The sequence below is a fragment of the Monodelphis domestica genome, chromosome 4, assembly GCF_027887165.1.
Source record: "Monodelphis domestica isolate mMonDom1 chromosome 4, mMonDom1.pri, whole genome shotgun sequence".
Classification (NCBI taxonomy): domain Eukaryota; kingdom Metazoa; phylum Chordata; class Mammalia; order Didelphimorphia; family Didelphidae; genus Monodelphis; species Monodelphis domestica.
Window position 1 is genome coordinate 447,777,996 of NC_077230.1, and position 17,207 is coordinate 447,795,202.

Consider the following 17,207-nt stretch of genomic DNA (forward strand, 5'->3'; position numbering starts at 1 on the left):
CTTTCTACCAATTTAGAAACCCTTTAAGTGCAGGACTGGTGATGAAGCCTGTGTCCATTACTCAAGGACCAGCCTTGTCAAATGCAGAGTTTGTCACCCAGTACATAAAGGGGCAACGATTCTTCTTCTTCTTTTTTTTTTTTTGGCTATAGCTATTCTCAAAGATGATCTAAAGAGCTATAGGAGCTACACATGTGGAGAGAATGAATACCAAGTGTTTAAAGTCATAAATTAGCAAGCTCCTCAAAACTCATGAAACCAAACACTGCCCCATATTATAATAATTCTGTGCTATATGTATCATATACCCTGAGGTAGGTGCCTGGATGATCAGCTACTACTCTTTGAGTGAGTGCTCTGTCAATCACTTCACTGTGATTAGGAGCAGACCACCCAACAAGTTGAAATTTAAAGGGATAAGAGATATGAAGACAGAACTGCCAACTGTCTTTCAGTTGAGTCTAAATGGCGGGTGTCTACTCAACCTTTTCCAGAAATGGATCAATTGAACCAGTAGATGGCATCTGTCACCACCCACAATTTGCCAAGGTTAATTGGTATATTGGCATTGGTTCTTGCCAATGCTGTGCAACCAACCAGTATCAATCTCCACAGATATGATAAAGGGGCAGAAATCATTGACAAAGATTCAAGATTCCTTTACTGATAAGCTATAATTAATTGGAGATGAGGATTTCAATAAAAGGAATGATATTGTTGATGTCCTTGGAAGATGCTAAATACCTTGTAGCTGCTGCTTTAACAAAACACCAACCACTTGAATAAGGACTAAAGGAACAGCTGATGCCTTTGGATATGTGTATATAGCATATAGTAAATATGTGTATATGTACATGTGTACCTATCTAATTTATATGTATCTAAAGAGTTTGTAAGGGTTATGTATGTATTACATATACATGTATATATGAATGCCTGTATATCCCTCTAATAGAATATAAGCTCTTTGAGGGAAGAAATTATTTTGCATTTTTTTTCCTTGTTTGCCTAGGATGTAGCACAATGCTTTGCCTCGTTGCATAATTTCTAAGTCCTGGAATGCAGATAAGACATACAAAGTCTCCAAGTCATAAAGAAATAGGCTTATTGAAAGAGGTCTGGTCCCACCATAAAGTCGGACTTCTGGTCAAGACTGAAAGACCCCGACCACTGTGAGAGGCCTTCCTACATACCCCAAGGAATATCCCAACTTATATAACAAGTTAAAAACAATCCAAGATCATGTAAAAATAGAGCAGGACGTATTTTTCATTGGTAGAAGAAGTTACTTGATGATGACTCAAAAGTCACTTGATAGACAAGGGAGGAGTGAGGTAGCCTACAAATGATAAGAGTGGGTGGTGTTGGGTGGTACCAGGCTTTGAACCCAGGGTCAGGCCAGGTGACATAGACTGGATCACAAGTTTAAGACCATAATTGCTGGAGGAGCATGATATAGCCATTTTGAAGGGTGAGGCTCAGAACTGAGGTCTGTACTAACAATGATTACCTATGCTAAAGCAGTTATTTATTTAATTCAAAACCTTAACACTTACATTAAAATAATCACAAAAGGCCTACTAAAATCATCACTTGTGCTAACATTATTTAACTACTCTGGAATTACAATTATGATTAACTCAAAATTATAGTGAACATTAAAACCTAATCCTCATACAAATGAGTAGGGGATTTTCCACTCACAGCCTGGAGTAGGTACTTGATAAATATTTGTTTAATTGAATTGATCCCAGATTGAAGTTCCATATCTATTGCCTTTGAGGGCCAAAGACCCAAAGGGCAACCATCTATAGAAATAGGAGATCTTACAGCTTAGTTGCCTGCTGTTTGAACATCATGTGCCTTATTCAGGATAGAGGACTTGGTTTCCCAGTTGTTTTTTTTGTAAAAAATAGTGCTCATGATTTTTATGAGAGATGCCATTTCTATGAATTCTGCAACTTTTAACCTTTCTCATTCCTCCTTTGTGAACCATGATTTCTCATATATTTTTCATCATCCTCATCTTTTTCTATTTTTTGTCCTGGAGCCACATAGTATCAAAATATGGGCTGATTTAATTGAAAGGGTCTTACCGGGTCCTTCATAGAATTTCCTTCCCTCTTCATTCTCAGGAACCCGTGATGATCCATAAGCTGTAGTTATTTACAGGATGGTCTTTTGGCAAACATTAATGAGTACTGTGATTTGAGATGATTGGACTGAGATGACTTTCTTATGCCTATTTGATCTACACTAAATTTACTCTACCAAGTTCTTTCTTTGCCTTTCCATGGAGTACTTGTGGCATCCTTCCATTTAGCTGCACAGCCCCTTCTTTCTTTGGATTTCATTTATCAGAAAAATGTCAAGATTCATGGGATTTAGTTCCTCTTGCAATATGCCGCTTTGTCGTTCATTGGTCAAACATTTAGAGTACCAACATTCAAATTCAAGTTTATACGTGTTCCCAAACTAGTTTGATTCTTGCATTTTTTCTTATCTCTTTCTGTCACTCTATTACCACAGAAGTGGTCACACAGAGCTTGAGATACATTTTTTTTTTCTTTGTTTCATGGGTCGCCATAGCTAAAATTATTTCACCAAATGGCCAAGTCTTGATGAAGAGTTTTCCCATACTTAGCAGAGCTGGTTCTTGCCATGGTTGTCCTAAAAGTTTTCCCAAGATGGTAGAAACCTACCAAAGCCTATCAGATGTTGACATAGCCCCGAAGGACCCACAGTCACCTCCATACTACAATGAGGCATCAGAGTAAGATTTTTGTAAAGGCCAAATGCCCATGTTCTCTAAAAATATGTGGGATATGTGTTGCTGTTCAAATAATGGAGTCATGGCTAAATGGCTGACTAAATGAAAAATGAGTTTAATATGGGAAATTTTTCTTCTTCCAGATATACTAGCTTTCTCATGGGACTTGGAGGAGTTTTTACTATATTACCAGGAATCATTTCACCCATTGTTACTGGATACCTCATAAATAAGGTAAAACAGAATCTCATCTATTAAAAAAAAATCATTCAGACTCTTCATTAGCCAAATATCTTTTTAAAAGAGAAATACAGTGGGGTAGCTGGGTGGCTCAGTGGATTGAGGGCCAAGCCTAGAGATGGGAGGTCCTAGGTTCAAATCTGGCCTCAGACACTTCCCAGCTGTGTGATCCTGGGCAAGTCACTTAACCCCCATTGCCTAGCCCTTACCACTCTTCTGCCTTGGAACCAATACACTGTGTTGATTCCAAGACAGAAGGTAAGGGTTTAAAAAAATTACAGTTAAGGAAACTGAGGCAAATAGAAGTTAAATGACATTTTTCCCACATGACTATAGAGAGCTTTAATTACTTTGTTTGAGAATGCCTATTCATATCCTTTGACCATTTATCAAGTGGGGAATGACTTGTATTCTTATATAATTGACTCATTTCTCCATGTATTTGAGAAATTATGCCTTAAATGGTTTTTCTAAGGTCACACAGCTAATACATGCCTGTGGCTGAATTTGAACCTGACCTTCCTGATTCCAGGCCCACAGCTCTGCCCACTGTGCAACCAAATAGCTCTAGGACCAGTACATATAATGATTTCTTTGGCTAGGTCCAAACTGTAATGAATTCTGCTCTAATCATAGCATCCACGGGCATCATAGGCATATTTTTAGATATTCATCTAAGAATGGATTTAATGACCCAAAAGGCAATTCTCAAGTGCTAGAGATTTTTTAAACAGCAATCACATCAGAACTTATTTTTTTTATAAACAACTTTTATTTAAGCCATAATTTACATTCCCCATCAATAACCAAGAGCTAATGTGTAAACACCTAAATCAAACAGAACAAGCCATAATTCCAGTGTAGATGCCTTCTGCCCCATCCACATTTTAAAGCTTTTTCTTGTGACCAACCATTCACTAAAAGTCCCTTTCACCATGATGCAAAATTAAAAGCCCATAGTAGGTTCTTTACTTTGGGACTCCTCTACATTTTAACTGAAGGATGAATTTTGGGACTTAGAAAAGTTTTGGAATGATACCTGTCTACGTTTTCTATCCACAGGACTCTATATCGGGCTGGAAGAACGTCTTCTTGCTGTCGGCTGCCATAAATCTCGTAGGGATGATCATCTATGTAATCTTTGGCCGTGCGGACATCCAGGACTGGGCTAAGGAGAAAACGCTCACTCGCTTCTGAGTGGTCACGAGTGGAGAACCGAAGTCAAAACTTATCTAGACATTGCTAAAGTATTTTCATTCTCTGCCATTTTGTTTTTTCAGTCACTTGAACTGCTCGTTTGGTTTCTGGATTGCTTTTTACCTCTCTTCTCAGATATTATTCTGAGATGCAAACTGTGTCTGCTAAACAAGCTTTCTAAAGAATTTCTCTGCTGTCCGACTGCTAATTTGGGTTTTATAGACAGTCTCTCCAGATGTCCTAAGTGCTTGACTGAACTTTGGGTGCCTCTTCTGTAAGGCAGAGCTATACGAATGCCTTGGGAGAGTTCATTGATCTAGGAAGGAGGCAATCTTACAGCAACTGATGGAAGAATTGCTATTTCCTTAAAAGCACTGAATTTGTCCCTAAGATATAGCTCTCTATACCCAGATCATGAAAATTACTCATTGGGAAGCCTTGGTAACTTCTGCATTGGTGTCTTTTATCATAGGTTCAATTTCTTCTTGACCAAGTTGATTGCAATTACTCGTGTGTCATAGAAGAAATCTGTGAGTGTATTTTTGCTCTTTTTGTTAGAAATGCTGACCACATGCCTATGGGTAGTGTGGAGACGGCCACTCCTGGGATAGCTCCATCAGGAATGCATCATGTCAGGTCTACGGCATCATACTGATAAATAATAATTAGAGGATACCGAGGACAAGCTGGAAATGTAAACAAGTTAGAAGGAATTGTGAGACCATATAGAACAATCCAATCGTTCTGATGAGGAGGACACTGAGGACACCTTAAGAGAACCTAGTGGCTAGGAATATAGGGAAGGTAACTGGATATCCACTGCAAAGTGAAACAAGGTGGCTAAATCTCATTGGTTAATTGTATGGATTAATGAAAAAAACATTTATTAACCATCTCCTGTGTACCAGATCGGGCAGTGGATAGAATTCTGGGTCCGAAGTCAGAAAGATGTCTTCAGGAGTTCAAATCTGGCCTCAGATACTAGCTATGTTACCCTGGACAAGTCATTTACCTCTGTTGCCTCAGTTCTTCATCTGTAAAATGAGGTGGAAAAAGAAATGGTGACCCACTCTAGTATCTTTGCCAAGAAAACCCCAAATAGGGTGGAAAAGAGTCAGACATGACTGAAATGACATAAAGACTACAATGTACCAGGTAAGGAGCAGCTAGGTGGCTCAATGGAGTGAGAGCTAAGCCTGGAGGCAGAGGCCCTGGGCTTAAATTTGAACCTCTGATACTTCGTAGCTATGTTAGCTATGTGACCCTGGGCAAATCACTTAATCCCAGTTGCCTCTCTTCTATCTTGGAACTGAAACTTGTATCAATTCTAATACAGAAGGTAATTTTTAAAAAATAATGTACCAAGTACTGTGCTATGTTTTTTTTTTTCTTAAACCCTTACCTTCCATCTTGGAGTCAATACTGTGTATTGGCTCCAAGGCAGAAAAGTGGTAAGGGCTAGGCAATGGGGGTCAAGTGACTTGCCCAGGGTCACACAGCTGGGAAGTGTCTGAGGCCAGATTTGAACCCAGAAAACTTCCTATCTCTAGGCCTGGCTCTTCATCCACTGAGTCACCCAGCTGCCCCCTATTTACTGTATTCTTGCAAAAAAAAAAAGGGTGGGGTGGGAGATCATCTCTGGAAGAAGCAGCTTTTGTACCAAAGCAAAGATATAGAACCACAGGGTTGGTTCATCAGATGTGGAGGCCATACCACCATGGCTAGACCAAGACAAAATCAATATGGAGTGTTAATGAGTCTGCCCAGGGTTACTAAGGAAGCTGTGCTGGCCCAGTATAAAGAAGAAATTTCTGGGCTTTGGATCTGGGACCTAGTAGAGAATCTTCCAAGGTTTATCAAATGAGGGTAACTGACTACTTCTGTTGACTCAAGGAGAGACAGCTCTATCACCTAAAGGAATCTGAGAAGTCTTCCCAAGAATTATGGCGCCTTGACAACAACAAATGAAGGCTTTAAGGACATGGCTTGTATCTTTGTTACTAATACCAATTGAAGGTAAGGGGTTTAGGAAAGAAAGACTCATTTGGGAGGTAATTGGCTTGCCGAGAAGATGGTATCTGAGCATGGGATTCTTGTTTCTGGAACATGGTTAAAAATATGGTCCCTTGGGGGCAGCTGGGTTAGCTCAGTGGATTGAGAGCCAGACCTAGAGATGGGAGGTCCTGGGTTCAAATCTGGCCTTAGACACTTCCCAGCTGTGTGACCCTGGGCAAGTCACTTCACCCCCATTGCCTAGCCCTTACCACTCTTCTGCCTTGGAGCCAATACACAGTATTGATTCCAAGACGGAAGGTAAGGGTTAAAAAAAAAAGAAAAAAAATATGGACCTTTGCCCAGAGGTAAGATATACTACATGAAGATCAATAAAAACAGGTGTGCTTAAACCTAGCAAGTTTCATTCAATTAATTTCTCAGGCATTTTCTATGAGTCATATATTGTGCTAAGTACTAGGTATATGAAAAAGGGGATAAAAGTTAAAAAAAAATGTGCCTGCTCTCAAGGAATGCGAATTCTATAATTCAAGAATCATTAAAAGAAAAAGAGAGGAGAGGAGAGAAAAATGATCACAAAGACATGACAGGTATGTCAAGAATACTGGGCCCAACATAGGAAAATGGAATAACAAAAGAGACGTCTAATTAATTATGGGAAAGAATATTTCTTTAAAAAGAGGGCCAGTAGGGGGCAGCTGGGTAGCTCAGTGGATTGAGAGCCAGGCCTAGAGACGGGAGGTCCTAGGTTCAAAATCCGGCCTCAGCCACTTCCCAGCTGTGTGACCCTGGGCAAGTCACTTGACCCCCATTGCCTAGCCCTTACTACTCTTCTGACTTGGAGCCAATACACAGTATTGACTCCAAGATGGAAGGTAAGGGTTTAAAAAAATAAAATAAAATAAAATAAAATAAAATAAAATAAAATAAAAAGAGGGCCAGTAATAAAACCCAGGATTTCAGATGCCTGTAAGTTGTATATTTAGACTTTATACAAGAGAAAATAAAAACAATGAGTAGTTCAAAAAATTTAGAGCCATTTTAAGAAATAATGGGCTTCTTGTCACTTTATTTTTTTTTTAAACCCTTACCTTCCGTCTTGGAGTCAGTACTGTGTATTGGCTCCAAGGCAGAAGAGTGGTAAGGGCTAAGCAATGGGGGTCAAGTGACTTGCCCAGGGTCACACAGCTGGGAAGTGTCTGAGGCCAGATTTGAACCTAGGACCTCCCATCTCTAGGGCTAGCTCTCAATCCACTAAGCTACCCAGCTGCCCCCGCTTCTTGTCACTTTAAACAAAGACTACATTTCCACTTGCTAGGAATATGGTAGAGAAAATTCCTGTTCGAGTTTGAAGTGGATTTTATGGGCTCTGACCACTGGCTTCATCATCTCCCTTCGAATGCCAAGATTGCTTAATATTGCCCCAACACTATTTCCTGACAGTCATAGCTGAAGTCAATTTTCAGAGGACAGAGATGAGCTGGCATAGGAGTTGGATGGTGAGAGGATTGGGAACAATTCCCTAGAAGAATTGATTGAAGGAGTTCTGGGTATTTAGCATGCAAAAAAAAGATTTTGGAGAGAAAAACAGCATTTTTTCCATACTTGAAATATTTCATATTTGTGTAAGATTAAAAATTAATATCCAATATTCCGAGTATTGTTTTTTATAAGAATTATTAATAATCACTCGAAGTAGAGGAACTTGATAGCCTGAATAAAGAGTAGTTTACCTGTTCTTTGTTCGTGGGAGAAGAAAGGGCAGAAGGCAGAGTTACAGAAATTTTTATGTACATGTAAGGATGTAATGTAGGGACAAAAGGAAAGGGATTCTGGGAGATGAAGTCCAAGGGTACAAAATTCTAGTTACACAACTGTCATATGGAAATGAGATTGAATTTAATCTGTTTGCCCCATGAGTACAAAGGAAGAAGCAATAGAATTTGCAAGCCAAATCCAAGAAAAACTTCCAAAGATTGAGCTGTCTAAAAGCAGTTGGGCCTCTTTAGTTGCTTTCAGTCTTTAACCAAGGATTAATCGGTCAGTTCTGGCGTTGGGTTTTTTAAAGGGAGATTCTTGGGCAGCTATGTGTTCAATCAGATGGCCTCTGAGGCCCCTTTAAACTCTTGACTATGATTTGCCCAAGATCAAAAAGTTAGTAAGAAGAGGCAGAGCCTTCAGGTCTTCTAACTGTAAGTCATTGCTCTTTCCTCTACTCTCATGGAATTTCCTCTACTCTCAAGGAATACAGTACCTTTTTTTTTAAACCCTTACCTTCCATCTTGGAGTCAATACTGTGTATTGGCTCCAAGGCAGAAGAGTGGTAAGGGCTAGGCAATGGGGGTCAAGTGACTTGCCCAGGGTCACACAACTAGGAAGTGGCTGAGGCCAGATTTGAATCTAGGACCTCCGATCTCTAGGCCTGGCTCTCAATCCACTGAGCTACCCAGCTGCCCCCCATACAGTACCTTTTGAGAGAGATAAAATGAGTTCTCAGAATCTTTCAAGAAAACATTCCTTCAAAAGAGCAATGCAGAGAAAAATACCATCCCTCCTGGCCCAGTCCACTAGCTCTCTCCATTCTCTGTGCTGGGTTTCAACTTCAGAGAACAAGATACCCCTCCCAGAATAAACTGATCATTTCCTCACCATACCAATAATTCAGCCTTGGATATTCAATACCTTTCCACCTCCCACAGCCTTCTCTCCCCTACAATTAATGGCTTGGAGGGTAGAATATTAAATTCCACCCAAAACTTTCCCTTATAGAAGGTAGACCCTGGTCTTCCCAACTCATTCCACTCTCTATCTGCAGCTCTGCTATTTCACTTTAATGGAATGAGATACCCCTTCACTAGGTACACCCTGGTGTCACTCCCTTTCTAGGTCCCTTTTGTGGGTTGTCTTCCTCCATTAAATTATAAGTTCCTCGAGGGCAAGGTTAGTCTTCCTTTTTCTAAGAGTATCCCCAGTGCTTGTCACAGTGCCTGACACATAGCAGGTATTTAATAAATATTTACCAAATTGAATTGAAAAGGGAAAAAGAGAGAACTTAGAATAGGGAACCCAGTGGGCCACTCTTACAGAGTCTGCTTTTCTCCAGGGCAATTCCTTGGGGATCCTCAAATGGAATCAATCTGAGACCCTTCCCCATCCATGAATATGTAATAGTTAAAATTAAATTATGAGGCTGCTAGTAGCTTTACTATATCAAAGTAGTGATAGTAAAGCGAGGGAAATGTAGGAAAGAGGTAAAGAGTTGCTTAGCTAAATACCCTAGTTGCCTTTTGATGGATTGAAGCTCACCACCAACAGAGGTTTATACAGGTCCCAAACTCCAGCCAGAAGAGAGCAAGAGAGCCTCCAGAGCCTCAGTCTTACCTTTATAAGCAGTTTTCTCCACCCACTAGCTCTTTCACATCACATCTCAGGAACCAATCATAGTTTCTTAATTTGCCTGGCACTGCCTAGGAAGGGTAGTGCCTATGGGATCAGTTTCTCATCTTGTTGGTTTCAACTTCCTTTCTCTGAGAGCCTGTCTATCCCTGCACATCTCAATGGTAAACACTGATTGATGAAATCAAAGGTTGCTGATTGATTACAGCAAAACAAAGCAACAGAATGGGGGGAAGAGTTCCCTTCATGTCAGTGCTGAGCTTCAGTCCATCAAACAGCAACTAGGATATTTAGCTGTAAAAATAATAGGTGAACTGTAAAAATAATAAGTAATGAATCGATTATTGATTATAAATGGCTTTAGATACTCTTTTTGCTGTGCTTACAAAGTATTGTAAACCTTAAAATTTCTTAGACTTATGAATGTTGGAAATTTCCCCATTTCCAACATTAGGTAGGAAGGGTCCTTCTCCTCCCTACCTAAGACTACTTTAGGACAGAAACCTTTTGCTAAACAATGGAAAAGGCTTTGACCTATGCTTAAGCATAGAACAGGAATTTCTTTGAGTCATGATTGATTTAGAATTGATACAATAGAGATACTTGGAATGACAGAACCAGGTCTTGGAACTTCCAATCTCCACCCTACTCAGGGTAACAGGATTTAGGAAGGGCTGCAGCAAAGGATCAAGATTTAATTATTTGAGAATATGACCTTCAACAGACATGTGCAAAGCCACAGACCTCTGGGCGGTCCTGGGTTAAGCTAGAGCCACCATTGGCACAGGGAAGACATGGACAGTGATTGGTAGATGTGAGAACTGAGGGGAGGGAACTTGGATGGTTTCCTTAAAGATAGCGGGGTCTGAGGACTGAGGAGGTTGGAGAGGTTTTGCTCTGAGAGGTGGTGCTCAGAGAAGCTTGCTCTGAAGGAAGCTGGAGGTGGAGGCCCCTGAGACTGTTTCTCCATTTTGGGCACGTGAGTGATAGGGACTGATCTCTTTTCTTTGCCTCAGCTATCTAAGGGCTTGGGCCTTTTGGCCCAGCCTAAACAGAGGGGATATTTAAGCCCTATTCCCTTCTCTCTCTCTCTCTCTCTCTCTCTCTCTCTCTCTCTCTCTCTCTCTCTCTCTCTCTCTCTCTCTCATACCTTTCTTCCTCCTGTTTGTAATTAAACTCCATAAAAGGCTGACTGCTGACTTGAGTTTTCATTAAGGAATTACATAGCTGAATTCCTTGGCGACCTTAAATTAATATATATCAGTATTTTAAGGTGATTTCCTTATCACAGTATATTCAGTTTCTATAAGTGAAGTGAAGGTCACAAGTAAATTTCTCAACAGAGCTAGGCACAAGGATGCTAAAAAAAACTCTTGTTATAAAAAATAGAATATTTATTGAAAATATAAGAATAAAAAAGGATTTCTAACTCTAAGGAATTCTAATTCCACCCAAATAAAACTCCCTGGTTCTGCAAAGAACTGCTTCTCCTGTTTCCACAGGCTACACTGATCCTTCCTGAACTGACTAACCCAAATTTTTACTATTCCAAATAAACTAACACTATTATCCTGATAATTTTTAACTTTGTCTCCAAATTATAAAAATAACAAAGGCTAGATGGCTGAGTCTCAGCAAGAACCAAGTTAGGACTCTGAGTCAGAGTCCTTAGTAGATTTAGAGTCCAAACCAAAGACCAGGGTTTTCTTTGGTCTTCTCAGAGTTAAAACAATCTATAAAAGCAATAATAGATAGTCAACATGCCCAAAGGGCTCTAAAAGATTGTCTGCTCTTTGATACAGTCATAGCACTCCTAAGTTTATACCCCAAAGAGATAATAAGGAAAAAGACCTGTACAAGATATTCATAGCTGTGCTTTGTAGTGGCAAAAAATTGGAAAATGAGGGGATGTCCTTCAATTGGGGAATGGATGAACAAATTGTGGCATATGTTGGTGATGGAATACTATTGTGCTCAAAGGAATAATAAACTGGAGGAATTCCATGTGAACTGGAATGACCTCTAGGAATTGATGCAAAGTGAAAAGAGAGGAAAAGAAAGGAGAACATTACACACAGAGGCTGATACACTGTGTTACAATCGAATGTAATGGACTTCTCCATTAGTGGCAATGCAGCAGTGATCCTGAACAACTCAGAGGGATTTACGAGAAAGAACACTATCTACATTCAGAGGAAAAACTATGGGAGTAGAAACACAGAAGAAAAACAAGTGCTTGATTATATGGGTCAAGGGGGATATTATTGGGGATTTAGACACTAAATGATCACCCTAGTGCCAACATCAACAACATGGAAATAGGTTCTGATCAAGGACACATGTAAAACCCAATGGAATTGTGGATTGGCTACAGGAAGGGGTGGGAAAAGGGGAGGGAGGGAAATAATATGATTCTTGTAATCAAGGAATAATGTTATAAACTGACTAAATAAAATTTTCAAAAAAAAAAAAAGATAGTCAACAGTGTTTCCCAAGTTTGAAAAAGAAAACACTAAGCTCCTTCAGATCTTTTCCTCCTTTCCTTCAACCTTTTTCCCCCCCAGGTGAAACATGGGCTTTTATGTACAACGGGTACCAGACAGCAGGGGGAGGGTTTCAATAATTAAATACAATCTGTATAAACTGGCTTAGACCTTCTCCCCCACCCCAAAGTCCCAGCCCTGACTGCCCCCAGTGGGCAGTGAACCATAAATTACAAAAAAGAGAAACACCTCAAAGGGGAGTGGGGGGGAGAGGACAGTAGAGGGAGGCCAAGACTTAGTGCTCTGACAAGGAGTAGGGCAGGCACTTGAATGGCTGCCCATGGAGGAAGGGGTGAGCCCAGGGACAGGATGGGGCAGCGGCCATGGCTAGGGGTCACTGGGGCCAAGGAAGGAGGGCTGGGGGGAAGCCCTGGGGAGCAGTACCTGAGATGGTCCAGGGCAGTAGGTGCTGGTGGTCTGTGGGAATGGGGGGGACAGGATGGGTTACCCCCCTCATCCCCAGATTCCACCCCCCTTCAGTTCATGTCCATGGGCAACACCTGAGAACAAGGGCCTGGGCCATCACTAGGGAATATGGAGACCGTGCTGGCCAGTCCAGGACAGGTTGGGGACCGCTGCACCCTGTCCTGCCACTGATAGAACATAGGCCACCTTGGGCTCAATCTGGCTCTCAGACACAGGGGAGACGCTGCTGTCATCAAAGTAATGCCACTAACCACTGTCCTTGTTCCAAGTAAATGTTGTATAATTTCCATCTCGCAGGTCCCCGTAGTGGTTCAAGACAGCGATGAGGTCATATTTGCAAGGAACTGGATTAGGGTTAGGGTTAGGGTTAGGGTTAACCTCTCTCTCCCCTCCAAACCCTCAGAGAGAGAGAGTCTGACCCTGCCAACTGCCAGAGCCCAACAACAGCGCCTAGAGAGCAATTGTCACAGAAAAACTGTTAGACTTGAAATTGACACTCTGACTCAAGTTCTGTTTGAAACTCCAATTCTTTCTCAAGTCAGCTTCTCTACTTCTTATCTTTAAACTAATATAACAAGACCCAATTTCTAATATCATCCTAATATTTCTAAGCAACACTCTACCTCTTCCCTACATTTCCCTCTCTTTACTATCACTACTTCGATGTGCCAAAACTACTAGCAATCTCATAATTTAATTTTAGCTATTACAAATATTAGAAGTGTTCCATCATTTCTGAGTCATTTCTCCATTGCAGCTTTATGATCTTCCAATTCCTCTTCTGGCAGAACAGTCTTCCATGAAAATCTCTTTGTATTCTTCCAGTTACTGACAGTATGTAAGCAACTAGTGGGAATGAATAATTTGGTTTTTGTTTCATTTTGGGGGTTCTGTTTCTGTTTGACTTTTTATCCATAGCACTAAGCACAATACCCAGCATAGACTTAGTGAGAAATTAGCAAATTATAATGAGAAATTGGTTATCCATAAGGATTCTTTTGTTTCTTTTTCATGGATTTTGAGAATGATGTAACTTCCTTTCTCTATTAAACACAACAAAAATTTATCAAACACTTATTTTGTAAAAAAAAAAAAAGCTTTGGGGAATTCATAGCAAAAAGAGAAAATGGACTATACCATGAAGGAGCTAATATTCTTCTGATGGGGATGTACAATTTTTACAGAGATAAGGACATTATTTATACACATACATATGTGTGTGTGTAAAGAGAGAGAGTGTTCATTATAGTACTATAGTGGGCCAGTAGCCTTAGCTCCCCGAGGGGAAAATATTGCTGTCTTGGGTCTGAGACAGATAAACAGACAGAGAGATCTGTGGGTCAGCTACAGTGTCCACCTGCTCCTAAGGGCATCATTAAGGGATTGGAGGGCCTTATCTCTAATGCCATTAGCTCAAGCCTCCATTCTGGTATGGCTCTATCCACTGTTAAACACAAGAGATGAACACGCCAGTTCCATTTAACCAATTAAAATCAATTATAGATAGCTTCTTCAAAGTAAGAACAAGGACAAGAGTATAGACATTCTCTTTCCCCCGCAACACTTCAGGGGCTCACTTTTCTCTACATCACCTCTGAGGAGAATGGACGCAGACTGAACAGTTTCTACATGGTATTGATACCCAACAAGTTCATATTCAGATGACACACTGATAACGAATTAACGAATGCCCCCTTGTCTCAGCCATTGGCAGTCTAGATCTAGAAAGACCTCAAGATAGGACTGGCAAGTAAACCTTGATCAGGCTCCTGGATATCTGTGTGCAATCTCTTCCAACTAAAATGGAAAAACAAATGCCAACGAGGCAGAAACAAGATAGTGGAACAGCAGGAAAAAATACAGCTGAAGTCTACCCAGGACTCTACTAAATCGATCTAGAAAATGCAGCAGGTTGAATCCTGAAAAGGAAATCCAAGAAAAAAACCAGTGAGTCATTTTTCTATCTGAGAACATTGTCTCCAAGGAATATACAGATTGACTTTTTCCTTTAGTGTTCAAATAAAGAATTCAAAAGACAAAATTGGAATCAATTGTAAATTGGTTTTGCCTCTTTCCCAGTACTGCGTAAAAAAAAAAAAGACTATCAAACCTTAAATATCTTTCCAATCACTCTAGCCAATGACTATTGTATTTGTGACTCTGGTAATAGCATATTTCCCAATTTCAGTAAATTCATGTAATCTGACTTTTTTCCTTCCCCGTTTTCAAAAGATTATTTAAGTGCCTCTCTTTCTGGAGTCTGGAGGGAAACCCAGTAAGTCAGTTCTGTGTGGCTCATGGAGATTATATATCATCTCAGGGCAATCTGGCCTCAGACACTTTCTAGCTGTGTGACCCTACGCAAGTCACTTAACCCCCAATTGCCTACCCTTTACTGCTCTTCTGCCTTAAAACCAATACAGAGAGGGGGCAGATGGGTAGTTCAGTGGATTGAGAGCCAGTCCTAGAGATGGGAGGTCCTAGGTTCAAATCTGGCCTCAGACACTTCCCAGCTGTGTGACCCTGGGCAAGTCACTTGACCCCCATTGCCTAGCCCTTAACACTCTTCTGCCTTGGAGCCAATACACAGTATTGACTCCAAGATAGAAGGTAAGGGTTTAAAAAACAACAACAACAATACAGAGTATTCATTCTAAGACAAAAGGTAAAGGATTTTTAAGAAAAAACCCCCAGGGGGCAGCTGGGTAGATCAGTGGATTGAGAACCATACCTAGAGACTGGAGGTCCTAGGTTCAAATCTGACCTCAGCCACTTCCTAGCTGTGTGACCCTGGGCAAGTCACTTGACCCCCATTGCCTAGCCCTTACCACTCTTCTGCCTTGGAGCCAATACACAGTATTGACTCCAAGATGGAAGGTGAGGGTTTAAAAAAAAAAAAGCCCAACATAACAATAGCAGATGTGATGAGTGGCATAGCCAAGATATGATTGTAGTTCATCCAGCTCCAAATCTTATTCTCTTCCTACTATAAACTCTTTCAGCCTTAGCCTAAAGTTAGTGTTTTCAAAACTAATACCACTATTTTTTTACCTCTTTTTTAATTAAAAAAAAAAGATTATTATGGCTAAGTGACTAAGTAGATAGAGTACCAGGCCTGCAGATGGAAGGTTCTGGGCTCATCCATCTGACATGAGATACTTCCTAGCTGTGTGACCCTGGGTAAGTCACTTACTGCCAATTGCCTAGCCTTTGCCATTCTTCTGCCTTGGAACCAATGCTTAGTATTAATTCTGACAAAAGGTAAGAGTTTAAAAAAAGATAATCTTTCCCCATATTTTTCAAAATGATCTGTGGAAATAATATTCTTCACTCATTTTACTCAAATAAAATTTAAAATTTCTTAGTTTAATTGTAATACCATACAGACCAATTAAACAAATGTATATAACATGCAGAGGTATTTATAACATGAAAATGACTATCATAATAGCATTAAATGTGTTGGGTGGGCTTGTGTTGGGATGCCAAGTTTCTGAAAACATAGTGTTTGATGGCCCTCCTACCCAAAATGCTTTGTCAATTATTTATCAAGATCATCTTTTTGTTGTTCTGGCAGCTGTAGCAGGAAACCAATTTCAAACAAAGAGTAATGAAATGTATAGGTTTTTATAAGTCAGAGAATTCCAAATAAGAATATTTTCCACTATGTCTCAATGATTGATTGATTATTAGAGAGACCCCCCTCCAGAGTTATAACTAGTCTGTGTAGACCCAGAGCTGCAGTTGTGAGTCTTGAATTATACTAACAGACTTCAAGATGTAATTAAAATCATAAAACTTTTTAAAAAGATAAAGTCCAGGGGGAAGCTGGGTAGCTCAGTGGATTGAGAGCCAGGTCTAGAGATAGGAGGTCCTAGGTTCAAATCTGACCTCAGCCACTTCCTAGCTGTGTGACCCTGGGCAAGTCACTTGACCCCCATTGCCTAGCCCTTACCACTCTTCTGCCTTGGAGCCAATACACAGTATTGATTCCAAGATGGAAAGTCAGGGCTTAAAAAAAAAAAAAGATAAAGTCCAGTCCAGTCCAGTAACCCAATGGTGCATGTAGGGGGAGGCTAATAGAGTTCAGTAAATAATTAAATGAAAAGTAAAGTGATAAGTTTCAATATTAAAGGTCAGACCAACTGTATCTAATAAAATCAGAGGAGTCAAATGACTATGGATTCACCTTTGGAATCCTGTCAGATGGGGAAAGTTTCCTAGCTAGTGATCCTTTGAAGGGATTCAACTTTGCTGAGTGGAAATGGATGGCCTATGGTTCTTTCCAACTCTAGGATTCTGTGGTTCATCAGTGAGGAAATAAATTATTTCTGCCTCCTTAAGGTTTACCTTAAAATTACTTAGAATAAAATTGCCATTGTGGAACTAGCTATAACAATGATTAGAAAACAATGGGGTACATTTTCCCTTTTCCTGTAATCTCTGTTCATTGCAGGTTTGATCTTCTTAAATGATTCTCTCCTTGAGAGAATAAGTAAAACAATGAAATTGCATTAGGGGATGAAAGATGGTGAGGGAGTCAGCTTGTATCTGGATTCTTGCTCCAAAAATGAATTGCTCCAAAACATCTTTAAGTTTACATTTCCAAGATAAAATCTCCA

At 40.2% G+C, this 17,207-nt stretch overlaps 1 protein-coding gene across 8 annotated transcripts in view; it reads left to right on the plus strand.

Moving 5' to 3' along the window:
• The window catches only part of LOC100028858 (probable small intestine urate exporter), a 61,910-nt gene extending 57,516 nt beyond the window's left edge, over window positions 1–4,394 (plus strand). For 7 of the 8 annotated variants that reach the window (XM_007492568.2, XM_007492566.2, XM_007492567.2 and 4 more), the window contains 2 exons: window positions 2,914–3,004; window positions 4,073–4,394. In XM_007492568.2, the coding sequence (XP_007492630.1) occupies window positions 2,914–3,004; window positions 4,073–4,207 (226 nt within the window). In that variant the 3' untranslated portion in view covers window positions 4,208–4,394. The remainder of the gene's footprint in view (window positions 1–2,913; window positions 3,005–4,072) is intronic. The other variant, XM_007492576.2, reaches the window with a different exon arrangement.
• The last annotated feature ends 12,813 nt before the right edge of the window (window positions 4,395–17,207 follow it).